The sequence below is a fragment of the Tupaia chinensis genome, unplaced genomic scaffold (assembly GCF_000334495.1).
Source record: "Tupaia chinensis unplaced genomic scaffold, TupChi_1.0 Scaffold143654_1, whole genome shotgun sequence".
Lineage (NCBI taxonomy): Eukaryota > Metazoa > Chordata > Mammalia > Scandentia > Tupaiidae > Tupaia > Tupaia belangeri.
This window is the reverse complement of record NW_006203502.1, coordinates 11910-26037: the sequence shown is the minus strand read 5'-3', so window position 1 is coordinate 26037 and position 14128 is coordinate 11910. Positions and strand designations below refer to the sequence as shown.

Sequence of the window (14128 nt, the reverse complement as noted above, 5' to 3'; positions counted from 1 at the left end):
TTGCCGAGCACACCCACCACTAAAAAAAAAAATTCTAAAAAAAAAAAAAAAAAAAAAAAAGATCTCATTATTTCAGGCTGCTCTGTGGCCTGGTGATTCAGGCAGTTGGATAACCAACTGTATACAGTTTGAGTCCCAGACCTGGCAGCTTGAGAAACACTGGGCACATATATGTGTGTGCCCCAAATCCTGATAGAATGGGAAAATGGAGGAACAGGGATGTGGCGTGACCACTCTCCATGGAGCATGCTTTCTCTCTCACCCTCTCCCATTGTCTCTATGTCTCTCTCTAGCAAGCACATGCACCCTTTGCTCATTTTTTTTTTTTTCAGATTTTGCCACAGGGCACGTGTACTTTCCAGAGAGAAAGAGAAAGTGAGAAATTACTCCCCAAGGGAAGATGGCCATGCTGCAGTCCTTTCTCCTCCAGTCTCCTCTTAGGATTTTGGCCATGCACACACACGTGTCTGGTGTGTTTTCCAAGCCTCCGGGTCAAGGACTCAAACCATGTAGCTGGTTATGTGGGATGCCATGCCTTAACCACTACGCCACCTGCTGACCCATCTTTAAAAAAAAAAGAGAGAGATCTCAGCTTTTCCATGGGTTCATGCTCCATTTGGTATATGTCCCAAGGTTAATCCCCTAAGCAAGTTGGTGCCTGCTAACCTATTTGCTTACCTGGGATCAGCTGTGCGTGTGTGTGTGTGTGCGTGTGTGTGTATTGCTTCTTTTTTTTTTTTTTTTGGAGAGGTTTTTTTTTTTTTTTTTGCTATAGGGAGCGTGCACTCGCCAGACAGACAGAGAGAGAGACATAGAGACAGAAAGCGAGAAATCACCCCCCAGGGGGGATGGTCACGCCGCAATCCCTTCTCCTCCATTCTCCTCTCGGGATCTTGGGCACGCACGCACACACGCCCGGCGTGAGATTTAAGCCACCGGGTCCGAGACGCGAACCGCGGTCGACTACGTGGGAGTCCAGCGACATAGCCATTACGCTAACTGCTGGTTCCCTGTATTGCTTCTTTTATTAGCTCTGGGATTTAATTTCCCTTTCTGAGAGTTTATAGGTACATTTAAGGTGGGGGACAGCAGGTGTCACAGTGATTAAAAGGGCTGGATTCCCACATGGCCAATTGTGGTTGAAGTTCCAGACCTGGCGGCTTATTTTCTTGCTTTCCCTTTCTCTCTCTCTCCCTCTGTCTCTGTCTGGTCAAATTAAAAAAAAAAAAATTGGTCAAATTAAAAAATAACAGTAACAGGTACCAGCAGTTAGCTTAATGGCTATGTCACTGAACTCCCATGTAGTCGACCACAGTTCGAGTCCCAGACCTGGTGGCTTAAACTCACGCTGGGCACGTATGCGTGCATGTCCAGGATCCCGAGAGGAGAATGGAGGAGAAGGGATTGCAGCGTGGCCATCCCCCCTGGGGGGTAATTTCTCACTTTCTATCTCTCTGTCTCTGTCTTTCTGGCGAGTGCACGTGCCCTATAGCAAAAACCTCTCCAAAAAATAAATAAATAACAACAAATTGAATTAAATAAATAAATAATTATTTGAGGAAGACATCCATTTAAGGGGGCTGGCTGGTGGCATGGTGATTAAGGCACTGGACTGTCATATGACCGACCACAGTTCAAGTTCCAGACCTGGCAGCTTGCTTTCTCACTCCCCCCACCAATGATCAAATTTTTAAAAAAGTAATAAGCAATATTAAATAAGATAATTCATTTAATAAAAAAAAAAGAAATACATTTAAGAGATGTTAGTTGTGAATTATCCAACATCAGGTTTTCATGTAGACCTGGTAGGAACTGAAGTAGTTGGTGCTGGTCTGACTGTGTGCTAACATCTCCTGTACTGTGAGTCCTTTAGAACTGTGATTGAAAACTTCAGTTACTGAAAGTTCTTTGATCTTGCAAGGGAATTTATGAAAGATGAATAATCATAAAATCCATTTTGACTGGTATGTGTTGGTTGTGGACCACATTCATGTGACTCAGGTTCATCTTCCACCAGCTTTCTTTTTTCAAGAATAAGAAATAGGCAGTGGAGAAATAAGAATATTAACAAGGGAGCCAGCAGGTGGCATAGTGTTTAAGGTGCTGGACTCCCACATGGCCAACCATGGTTTGAATCCTGTACTTGGCAGCTTGATTTCTCAGTTTCCCACTCTCTGTCTCTGTCTCTCTTTCTGATAAATTAAAGATAATAATAACAATAAATAAAATTAAATACATACTTTTTTTAAAAGAAAGGTAGAAAGAAAAAAATAGGTGTGCCTAAAATCCCAGGAGGAGAATAGAGGAGAAAGGATTGCAACATGGCCATTCCCTTTGGGGGGTGATTTCTCACTTTCCCTCTTGCTATCTCTGTCTCTTTCTCCAGCTAGAGCACGCATCCTATGGCAAAAACCTCTTTTAAAAAAAATAAAATATACGAGGGCCAGCATTGTAGCCTAATAGTTAAAGGAGCCATTTGGCCAACCACAGTTTGAATCCCAGCCTGGAGGCTTGAAAAATACACTGGGTTTGTGCACATGCATGCACAGAATCCCAACAGAATGGACAAATGGAGGAGTAGGGATGGCAACGTGACCATGCCCCATTGAGGGGGCTCCTTTCTCCTTCTTCCTCTCTGTTTCTCTCTGGCAAGCGCACATGCCCTCTGGAAATAAAAAAAAAAAAAAATCACTTTTGCGGTCCAGTCACCATGGTGCAGCAGAAACACTAGTGCCCTGCAGTGCTAGAAGCATACGTGTCCTTGGTTCAGATCACAGGTCAGCCTGAAAAACCACAGGATTTCAGGGCATCCAGGACCCTGAAGTGTCGAAGGCCTGGGTAAGGGAAATGGCAGTGTGATGAGACTATATGGTGGGTGCTTTCTCTCTCACTCTCTCTCTCTCTCATGCATGGCTTTCTATCATTAAAAAACTATCACTTTTGAGAAAATTGGGGCGATTTGAACTTAATCTGGTTTTTTAAAATGATCACTAGTGGGACCAGTTGGCGTAATGGCTATGTCACTGGACTCCCATATTGTCAACTGCAGGTCAAGTTCCAGACCCGGTGACTTAAACTCACGCTGGGTGTGTGTGCGTGCGTGCCCAAGATCCCGAGAGGAGAATGGAGAAGAGATTGCGGCATGGCCATCCCCCCAGGGGGTGATTTCTTGCTTTCTATCTCTCTGTCTCTCTGGCAAGCGCACACACCCTATAGCAAAAGCTTATTTAAAAAAAAAAGTAGAAACGATCACTAATTTTGTTCAGTATGACAGTGATATTCTGGTTGTTAAGCCTTTTTTAAAACTCTATAATCTGTTAGATGCTAAAATATTTGTGGGTGAAGTTGCTAAAGTACTTATGGGTGAAGTATCACTAGGATTCTTGTGTGGAATTTGTCTCACAATACACCAGGAGTAAACAATGGAAGGGAAGCCATAAAACAAGATACGTGAAATCTTGTTGGTTGGTGAAGCAGAGTGATGGATTCATGGGGTCATTATATAATTTTTGTACTTTTCTGTGTTTTGAAATTTTTCATAATAAAAGGTGAAAAAAGGAAAAGTCCTTTAATTTACTAGTAATGCTTGGGTTTATTGTTTCAGGGATTGGTGACATTCAGGGATGTGGTCATAGAATTCTCTCAGGAAGAATGGAAGTGCCTGGAACCTGCCCAGAGGGACTTGTACAGGGATGTGACTTTGGAGAACTTTGGTCATTTGGTCTCACTTGGTAAGGATATTGTATCACCCAGGCCCAGACAGGAAACAAGGCACCCAGGGACTACAACTGAGGCAGGCTGTTTCCTCGGCTGGCTCGAGGGATGAAGAGAGGAAGCAGTGCTACCTGAGAAACTCAGAACTAGAGCCACAGAGAAGGGTCCAGCCTATAGCACCTGTCGCTGGCTCCTGAATTCCAGGGTCAGAGGAGGGAGAGAAAGAGGCAAGAAATGCTTTGCACTGCCTCACCTCCTGCCTGCTGACCTGCTGGGGTTTTCTATCTGCCAACCCAGTGGGAACCCACAGGGCAGAGGTAATACAGTCCCTACAGGTAAAAGCTGTTTGAGGCACAGAACAGGGCCGAGGAACATCAAGGAATAGATTGGAGGGGAAGCAGAGGGTTACTAGAGACTAATCACCATAGTCATCTACTCTGAATAATTTAGGACTAGCCTTCTGGAATTTCTGTTTTCTTCTTTATGAATTACTAGAGCAACTTTTATAAGCTTCCAGCTAAATATCTGTTCTCTGTTCATAAAAGAATTGTTTTGTGCTTTGTAAAACGAAATGGTAGGAAGTACCATTAGGAAGTACCACTGGGCAAGTCCCTCTTCCCATCCTTTGAATAACCTTGATAACCACCTCCTTTTCCACTTTTGCCTCTTTTTTAAAAAAAATTATTTTAAAAAATTTTATGTATTATTATTTTAAGTCAATTTGATCAGAGAGAAACCAAAAGAGAGAGGAAGGGTGAGAAAACAAGCTGCCAGGTCTGGGACTCAAAACCATCATCCACTTTTGTGGAAATCCAGCACCTCAACCACCATGCCACCTGCTGCCCCTCCCTTTTCTAAAGAATTATTTATTTCATTTCATTTATTTTCTTATTTTAATTTTTTTAAAAGAATGATTTAATTTGACCAGAGAGAGACAGAGAGAGAGGAGGAAAGCGAAAAAGCAAACTGCCAGGTCCAGGACTTAAACCATGGTCAGCCATGTGGGAGTCCAGCCGCCTTAATCACCACGTCACCTGCCGGCCCTATTACTTGTTTTAATTTGACCAGAGCATTTTTGCCTCTTTTCCTTAGTGACCAAGCGATTGGGTTTGAATTTTGGAACACTGTGATCATGCCCCATTTCTTTTCCTGTAAACAGGACTTGCCATTTCTAAGCCTGATGTCATCTCCTTATTGGAGCAAGGGAAAGAACCTTGGATGATTGCAAATGCTATGACAGGACTGTGGTGCCCAGGTGAGCCAGGGCTGATCTGATAGGGGAGGTCACTAGGGAATAATAGCCCACTGGGTGAGTGAGCTCACAGCAGAACTTGTGTTACTGTCAGGAAGCATCCTTCCAAGCTCTACCAGGGAGCAAAGACCTGAGACATGAAGAGCAAAGACCTTGTTGGCATCAGCTCCTAAGGCGATGTTTTTCTACCATTCCCAGTAATTCCTCTCTGTCCATTCTTCTCTCACATTTCTTCCATTCTAAAAAGGGATGTGCTCCTTTCTTCCTCAGTGGCCACCATTTTGCCTGTACTTTGGATCCTTGTTGCTGCAAGAATCTTTATCCCTTAGAAAAACTTTTTCTCCTGAATTGCCAGAGGTCATGTGTGCTCACTAGCGAGAGAGAGAAAGCACCCCCTCACGGGGCGTAGTTATGCCGCAATACCTTCTCTCCATAGCCCCATCCTGTTGGGATTTGGGACACACATGCATTTGTCCCAGTGTGTTTTTCAAGCCGCCAGGGACAGAACTTGAACCTCAGTGGGCCACATGGGATCTGACTCCCTTAACCACTGGCTATGGAGCTGGCCCATGATCTTGAGACATCCGCACTGGGACATTAGGAGGAGGGGGATGCAGTCATGGAGACCCAAAAGGAGTGGTCATGAAATGGGAGTTTTACTGAGATTGTGGGCAGCCCTGAAAATGGGGCGAGGGAAGCAGTCACGTGCTGCCAAGATGAGAACTAAGAATTGTCCGTTAGATGTGGCAGTCTGACGCTATGCAGAAGAGAGAGTCAGCCTCACTGATAGAGTGGAGATGTTCTCACTTTCTCTTCTCTCTTTCTCTGTCTCCAGCAGGTGTATGTGCAGATTTGTAAAGACAGAATTCATCATTTTCTGCCTTTAATAGTTGCCAGGGATGGAGGGAACAGGGACTGGAGAGCGGCTGTTTAATGGGCACAGAGTTTCTATTCGGGGCAATGAAAATATTCTCGGATTAGAAGTGGTAATGGTTAACACAACACTGGGCATATCCTACAAACCACTGACTCGCACAATGGTCTAAATGGGGGATTTCATGTTATTAATATATGTTGTATTTAAATATAGATATACACAGTAGGTCCCCCTTTTCTAGGGGGGATATATTCCAATACCCCCCAGTGGATGCCTGAAACTACAGATAGTACTATATCCTATATATGTGTGTGTGTGCGTGTGTGTGTATGTGTGCATGCGTGCTCTGTTTTTCACTATACATACATACCTATAATTAATTTATAAATTAGGCACAAGAGATTAACAACTAATAATAAAATAAAAGTTATAACAATATAGTGTACTCAAAGATTATGTGAATGCGGTCTCTCACTTTGTCTCTCTCAGAATGTCTTACTGTACGAAACTCACCTGTTTTCAGACTGTGATTGACCACAGATGACTAAAACCTCAGAAAGAGAAACAGGGGATAAGGGAAACTCTTGTACTTTGAATGCATACAGCAGATCGTTGCGCACGTGCACTCAACATGTTGACTCTACTCCTGTAGATTTGGATTCGATTTGCAGTGACGTTTGAACATTTGTATTGTTGGCAGTCTTCCTGGATGGTCCTGATCTATATCAAAATTTTAAAAAACCCTGGCTTCCTTTGTTTTCTTACCCCCTTCTGGCACTGGCTCTTATTATATTTGCACTTTTGTGTACTTTGTAGAAATTGTACAGTATTTAAGCCATTTGCTGTTTGTGGTAGTTATTTTCATTTTGTCTTCCTATTCTACTAAAGAATTTTTACTCGTCATAAAAGAGAACAAATTGTTTTTGTTTTTGTTGTTTTCAGACTTGGCGTCCAGGTGTGAGACATTCCTACAAAAAGATATTTTTGAAATAGAATCGTTCAATTGGGAGACAATGAAGAGCTTTACATACTGTGATCTTGAAGGCCCCAGTTTTAAGGATGACTGGGAATGCAAAGGCCAGTTTGAAATAAATCAGGAATGCTACTTCAAGCAAGTGAAAATCACCTATAAAAACACGCCTTCTTTCAAGCGTCACACATCTCTCTCTCATCAGAGCAATGAGACTGGTGAGAAACTGATCGAATGTAATGAATGTGGGAAAGCTTTCAGCCGTGGCTCACACCTCATCCAACATCAGAAGACTCATACTGGTGAGAAACCCTTCGAATGTAAGGACTGCGGGAAGGCCTTTAGCCGTGCTTCACACCTTGTTCAGCATCAGAGAATTCATACAGGTGAAAAGCCCTACGACTGTAAAGAGTGCGGAAAGGCCTTTGGACGCACTTCAGAACTTATTCTCCATCAAAGGCTTCATACTGGTGTCAAACCCTATGAATGTAAAGAATGTGGAAAAACCTTTAGGCAGCATTCACAACTCATTCTGCACCACAGAACACATACAGGTGAGAAACCGTATGTGTGTAAAGACTGTGGGAAGGCTTTTATTCGTGGCTCACAACTTACTGTTCATCGGAGAATTCATACAGGTGCCAGGCCCTATCAGTGTAAAGAATGTGGGAAGGCCTTTAGACAGCATTCACAACTTACCGTACACCAGCGAATCCATACCGGAGAGAAACCGTATGAATGTAAAGAATGTGGAAAGGGCTTTATCCATAGCTCAGAAGTAACTCGACATCAAAGAATTCATTCTGGGGAGAAGCCCTACGAATGTAAGGAATGTGGGAAGGCCTTCAGACAGCACGCACAGCTAACTAGACATCAGAGAGTTCATACCGGTGATAGACCCTATGAATGCAAGGACTGCGGGAAGGCCTTTAGTCGTAGCTCATACCTTATTCAACATCAAAGAATTCATACAGGTGACAAACCCTATGAATGTAAGGAATGTGGGAAAGCCTTCATTCGTGTTTCACAATTGACCCATCATCAGCGAATTCATACCTGTGAGAAGCCCTATGAATGTCGGGAGTGTGGAATGGCCTTTATTCGTAGTTCACAGCTTACCGAGCATCAGAGAATTCATCCTGGCATCAAACCATATGAATGTAGAGAATGTGGGCAGGCCTTTATTCTTGGCTCACAACTCATCGAACACTATAGAATTCATACTGGTTAGAACGCCTCAAAAAGCTTGGGGCCAGCAGGTGGCATGGAAGTTAAAGCTACTGGACTCATCATGGCTGACCATGGTTCGAGTCCAGGACCTGGCAGCTTGGTTTCTCACTTTCCCTCTCTTTCTCTCTCTGGTCAACTTTAAAAAACTAAAATAATAACAATAAATAAAGTTAAATAAAAAAACAACTTTATGAGGAGTTCACATCTGACTCAATATTAGATCTACATTAATATGATAGAATTAATGTCAGATAACCTTTATTTGTCATATAGAAGATCAAAGAATTCATACCAGAAGAAAACTGAATAAATGCGGGAATTCTTTTTTGCTTCAGTCACTGTATATTAAACATCAGAAAACCTATGCTAAGAAAATTAATATGAATGTAGAAGAGTCTTCTATTACCACTCAAAATGTGTTAAATTTCTGAGAAATCCAAGTAGAAAATGACTCTTAAAATATTTATGAATGTGGGCTGGCTCTATGGTGCAGCAGTCATGTGCTGCTCAGGAGAAGCTGATTTCCACATGCTAACTGTGGTTTGAGTCCCTGGCTCAGTCAGCCTGAAACATACTGGGCATGTGCACAACACCCCAAGACTAGAGGGCTAGAAGAAAGATCGTGGTGTGACCAGACTCTGTAGAGGGTGCTCATCTCACTCACTGTCATGTTCACACACACACGTGCTTTATTGTAAATTCGATTAATTATTTTTTGGAGAGGTTTTTGCTGTAGGGAGCATGCACTCACCAGAAAGACAGATACAGAGAGACAGAAAGCGAGAAATCACCCCCCGGGGGGTGACCACACCACAATCCCTTCTCCATTCTTCTCTCAGGATCTTGGGCATGCACGCACATGCACCCGGCATATTTAAGCCACCAAATCCGGGACTTGAGCCACAGTCGACTACATGGGAGTCCAGTGATATAGCTGTTATGCCATCTGCTGGTCCTAGCTTTTTTTTTTTTTTTTTTTGGAGAGGTTTTTCTTTTATGGGGCGCGCGCTCAGACAGACAGAGAGACAGAAACGAGAAATCACCCCCCAGGAGGAATGGCCACACCGCAATCCCCTCTCCTCCATTCTCCTCTTGGAATCTTGGGCATGCACACACACGCGCCCGGCGTGAGTTTTAAGCCACCAGGTCTGGGACTTGAACCGTAGTCAACTACGTGGGAGTCCAGTGACTTAGCCATTACGCTAACTGCTGGTTACCTGGTCCCCAGCATTTAAAAATTTATACTTTACTGGGCCAGCTGATGGCATGGTGGTTAAGGCAGTTGGATCCCACATAGCCAACAACATGATTCAAGTCCTAGACTCAGTGGCTTAAAAAACAGCTGGAACATGTGCATACGTGCCCAAAATCCTGAGAGGAAAATGAAGGAGAAGGGATTGCAGAGTAGCCATCCTCTTTGGGTAGGGGGTGGTGTGGTGATTTTCTCACTTTCCTCCTCTCTCTTCCACTCTCTCTCTGTCCAATGGCAAGATGACGGGCCCTATGGCAACTTAAAAAAAACAACCAAACAAAAATTTCACACAGAAGTCCCAGGTGGGAGGGATGATTATTCTGTGTTTGCCACAAGATGGCAGCAGAATGACACCAAAGCTAGAATTTGGACACTAGATTCTGGACCCCAGAAGGCTGTCCAGATGTCAGTCACCTTCCCCACCACAACAGGCAAATTCCTTCTAGGTTCCTGCCTAGCTCTATCCTGGGCTATGCAAATATGTCAGGGATAAAACATCAGAGATTCCTCACCCACAGAAACAACCTTTATTGTTTTTTTAAGGTGGTACATTTTTGTGAGTAATTTCTTACTGGACAATAGATAACTAATACATGTGCACCTTACTATTCCACCAAAAAGTATTTGAATATGTATTATGAAGATTTTTGAGACCAGTAGTTGGCACAATGGCTATGTTGCTGAACTCCCATGTAATCAACCACGGTTCGAATCCCAAACCCAGTGGCTTAAACTCATGCCGGGCGCGTGTGCGTGCATGCCCAAGATCCCAAAAGGAGAATGGAGGAGAAGCGATTGCGGTGTGGCCATCCCCGCTAGGAGTGATTTCTCACTTTCTGTCTCTCTGTCTCTCTTTGTCTTTCTGGTGAGCGCACATGCCCTATAGCAAAAACCTCTAAAAAAAAAAAAATAAATAAGAAAAGATAAAAAAAAAAAAAACAAGGGGCCAGCCAGTGGTGTGGTGGTTAAGGTGTTGGACTCCCACATAGCTGACTATGGTTAGAGTCGTGGACTCAGTGACTTAAAACTCACACCAGGAGTGTGTGCATACATACCCAAAATCCCAGGAGGGGAGAGGAAAAGAGATTTTGTTGTGACCATCACTCCCCTGGGGAGTGATTTCTCACTTTCCCTCTCGTAGTCTTTCCTTCTCTCTGGTGAGTATACACATCCCATAGTAAAAACTAAAAAAGTTTAAAAAGTGACCAGCAGATGGTGTAATGGTCGCTGGACCCCATGTGGTTGACCACGGTTTGAGTCCCAGGCTGGTGGCTTAAAACTCACACTGGGTAGGGCTGGCAGATTGTATGGTAGTTAAAGGTGTTGGACTACCACCTGGGTGACCGCAGTTCAAGTCCCGGACGTGGTGGCTTCCTTTCTCATTTTTCCTCTGTCTCTCTCTCACTCTGTCTCTCTCTCTCTGGCCAAATTAAAAATAAATAATTCTTTAAAAAAACCTGGGACCAGCAAATGTGTAATGGCTGTGTTGCTAGACCCACGCAATTGACCACGGTTCAAGTTCTGGACCTGGTGGCTTAAACTCAAGCCAGGCACATGTATGTGCATGCCCAAAATCCTGAGAGGAGAACAGAGGAGAAGAGATTGTGGTATGGTCATCCCCACTGGAAGGTGATTTCTCACTTTCTCTCTCTGTCTCTCCAGTGAGTACACATGCCCTATAGCAAAAATCTCTCTAAAAAAACTCCCTAAAAAAAAAAGAAGGGATCTGCATTAACTTTTTTTAAATTTAATTTTATCTGCAGATGACGTGGTGGTTAAGGCACTGGACACTCCCACAAGGCTGACCACGGTTCAAGTCCCAGATCTAGTGGCTTGCTTTCTCACTTTCTCTCTCTCTCTCTCTCTCTGGTCAAATTCAAATGAATAAACGAATACATAAAATTAAATAATTCTTTAAAAAAAAAACAAACTCATGCTGTCGCATGTGTGTGCATGCCAAGATCCCCAGAGGAGAATGGAGGAGAAGGGATTGGGGTATGACCATGCTCCTGGGTGGTGATTTCTCACTTTCTGTCTCTCTGTCTAGCACATGTGCCCTATAGCAAAAATCTCTCTAAAAAAATTGAATTTGGAGACTAGCAGGTGGCGTGGTGGTTAAAGTGCTGGACACTCCCACATAAACAACCATGGTTCAAGTCCCGGACCTGGTGGCTTGCTTTCTCACTTTTCTCTTTTTCTCTCTCTTTGTCACTTTCTCTCTGTCTCTCTCTGGTTAAAATTTTAAAAAATAATAATAATAAATGAATGAGTAAATACAACTAAAAATAAATAATTATTTTTAAAATATTTAATTTAGGGGCTAGCAGATGGCATTGTGGTTAAGAGTGCTGGACTCCCACATGCACAACCATGGTTCAAGTTCTGGACCTGGTAACTTGCTTTGTCACTTTCTCTCTCTCACTAACTCTGTCTCTCTCTGGCCAAATTAAAATAAATAAATAGGGGACCAGGAGGGGGCATGGTAGTTAAGGCACTGGATACTCCCACGTGGCCAACAACAGTTTGAGTCCTGGACCTGGTGGCTTGCTTTCTCATTTTCTCTCTCTCTCTCTCATCAAATTAAAATAAATGAATGAATAAAATTAATTTTAAAAATAATAAAGTTAAATAAAATAATTATTTTTAAAAACAAAAATTTCGGGACCAGCAATTAACGTAATGGCTATGTCTCTTAACTCCCATGTAGCTGACCATGGTTCAAGTCCCAGACCTGATGGCTTGCTTTCTCACTTTCCCTTTCTCTCTCCCTCTCTTTCCCACTTTTTTGTCAAATTAAAAAAAAAAAAAAAAAAAAAAAAGTATAACAAATGAAATAAAATAAATAAATTTTAAAAAATTCTGGGACCAGCAGATCGCATCATGGTTACATCATTGGATTCCCACATAGTCGATAACGGTTCAAGTCCTGGACCCAGCAGCTTAAAATTCACACTGGGGCGAGGACCAGCAGTTAGCGTAATAGCTATGTCGCTGGACTCCCATGTAGTCGACCACGGTTCGAGTCCTAGACCTGGTGGCTTAAACTCACGCCGGGCACATGTGCATGTGTGCCCAGGATCCTGAGAGGAGAATGGAGAAGGGAGTGTGGAGTGGCCATCCTCCCTGGGGGCACATGTTCATGTGTGCCCAAAATCCTGGAAGGAGAATGGAGAAGGGATTGCAGCATAACCAGCCACCTGGGGGTGATTTCTCACTTTCTGTCTCTTCAGTGAGCGCATCTGCCGTATAGCAAAAATCTGTCTAAAAAAAATTAAAAATTGCCAAGGTTGGGGCCACCAGGTGGTATAGTAGTTAAGGCACTGGACTCCCACATAGCCAACTATGGTTTGAATCCTAAACCTGGAGGCTTGACAATCACTTCAGGCACATGTGTGTATGTACCCCAAATCCTAGGATAAGAATGGAGGAAAAGGGAGCGTGGCCATTCCCTGAGGGGTGATTTCTCAGTTTCCTTCTCTGTCTCTATCTCTCCAGTGAACACACATGCCCTATGGCAAAAACTTAAATTAAAAAAAAAAAATTGCTAGAGGGTGTTTGTGCTCGCCAGAGAGAAACAGAGAAAGTGGGAGTGGGGGAGAAAGCACCCTCAATGGGGCATGGTCATACTGAAATCCCCTCTCCATTTTTCGCTCCTTTTGGGATTTTAGACATGTATGCAAATACACCCAATGTGTTTTTCAAGCCATTAGGGCTGGAATTCAAACTGCATAGTCAGTAATATAGGATTCAGCTGCTTAAACCACCGTCACCAGGCCATGAGCTGGGCGTGATTATTTTTTTTAATTGGGTTTATATCAAGTCCAAATAAGGACCACATGTTGACATTGGTTAGCATATACATTCTGTGTTCTTTTCCCCCCAGACTTTAGTTTTCTTTCTTTTTCTTTTTTTAAAGCACTTATTTTATTTATCTATTTGTTTGTTGTGATTTTCAAGCTGCCAGGTCTGGGATTTGAACCATGGTAAGCTATGTGGGGATCCAGGACCTTAAACACCCCATCACCTGCTGGTCCCAAGGGTTTTTTTTGTTTGTTGTTTGTTTTTGTTCTTTGTGTTTTTATTTTTATTATTATTATTACTATTATTCATACATTAAATCGCTATACATCATTTAGATTGTGAAGAGACTTTACCCAGCATGATATACACCTCAGACCAGCCGAGTTGAGACCACCATACACATCTTCATAAACAGATAATAAACCTTATCTGTGTCCCACAAGTGTCTTACCACTCCATTTCCCCCCTCCAAAATTTCTTATGCTCTACTCTTTCCACTTTGTTTCTAGTGTCCACTACAAGTTTTAATACTTTTATGTTCTCCAGTCTTTCATTCTCTACCACAGAGTGCACAGTCAGTATATGTTAAGTGGAGACATACAATATCTCTCTTTCATAGCCTGAATAGCTTCACTCAGCAACAAATCTTCCATATTCGTCCACTTTCTATCAAATTCCAGGGCCTTGTTGTTTTTTATGGCTGAATAGTATTCCATGGAGTATATGTGCCACGATTTTTCAATCCATTCATCTGTCTGTGGACATTTGGGTTGGTGCCATCTCTTAGCAATCATGAATAATGCTGCAATGAGAATAGCTGTGCAAGTGCTTTGCCGACTGAGTGCTCTCCTGTCCTTTGGGTGGATACCCAGGAATGGAATTGCTGGATCATATGGTAGTTCTATCTGAAGGTCTTTGAGGAACCTCCATGTAGTTCTCCACAGTGGCTAGACCAATTTACATTCCCACCAACAATGTAGGAGTGTTCCCCTTTCATCACATCCCCTCCAGCACTTATCATTATTTGCTTTT

The 14128-nt window shown here is 42.9% G+C and overlaps 1 protein-coding gene across 6 annotated transcripts in view; it reads left to right on the top strand.

Moving 5' to 3' along the window:
• Window positions 1-8138, top strand: part of ZNF565 (zinc finger protein 565) — a 30526-nt gene extending 22388 nt beyond the window's left edge. For 4 of the 6 annotated variants that reach the window (XM_006164660.3, XM_027766765.1, XM_014582600.2 and 1 more), the window contains 3 exons: window positions 3605-3731; window positions 4874-4969; window positions 6786-8138. In XM_006164660.3, the coding sequence (XP_006164722.1) occupies window positions 3605-3731; window positions 4874-4969; window positions 6786-8044 (1482 nt within the window). In that variant the 3' untranslated portion in view covers window positions 8045-8138. The remainder of the gene's footprint in view (window positions 1-3604; window positions 3732-4873; window positions 4970-6785) is intronic. The other 2 variants (XM_006164661.3, XM_014582602.2) reach the window with 2 other exon arrangements.
• Window positions 8139-14128: the final 5990 nt, after the last annotated feature.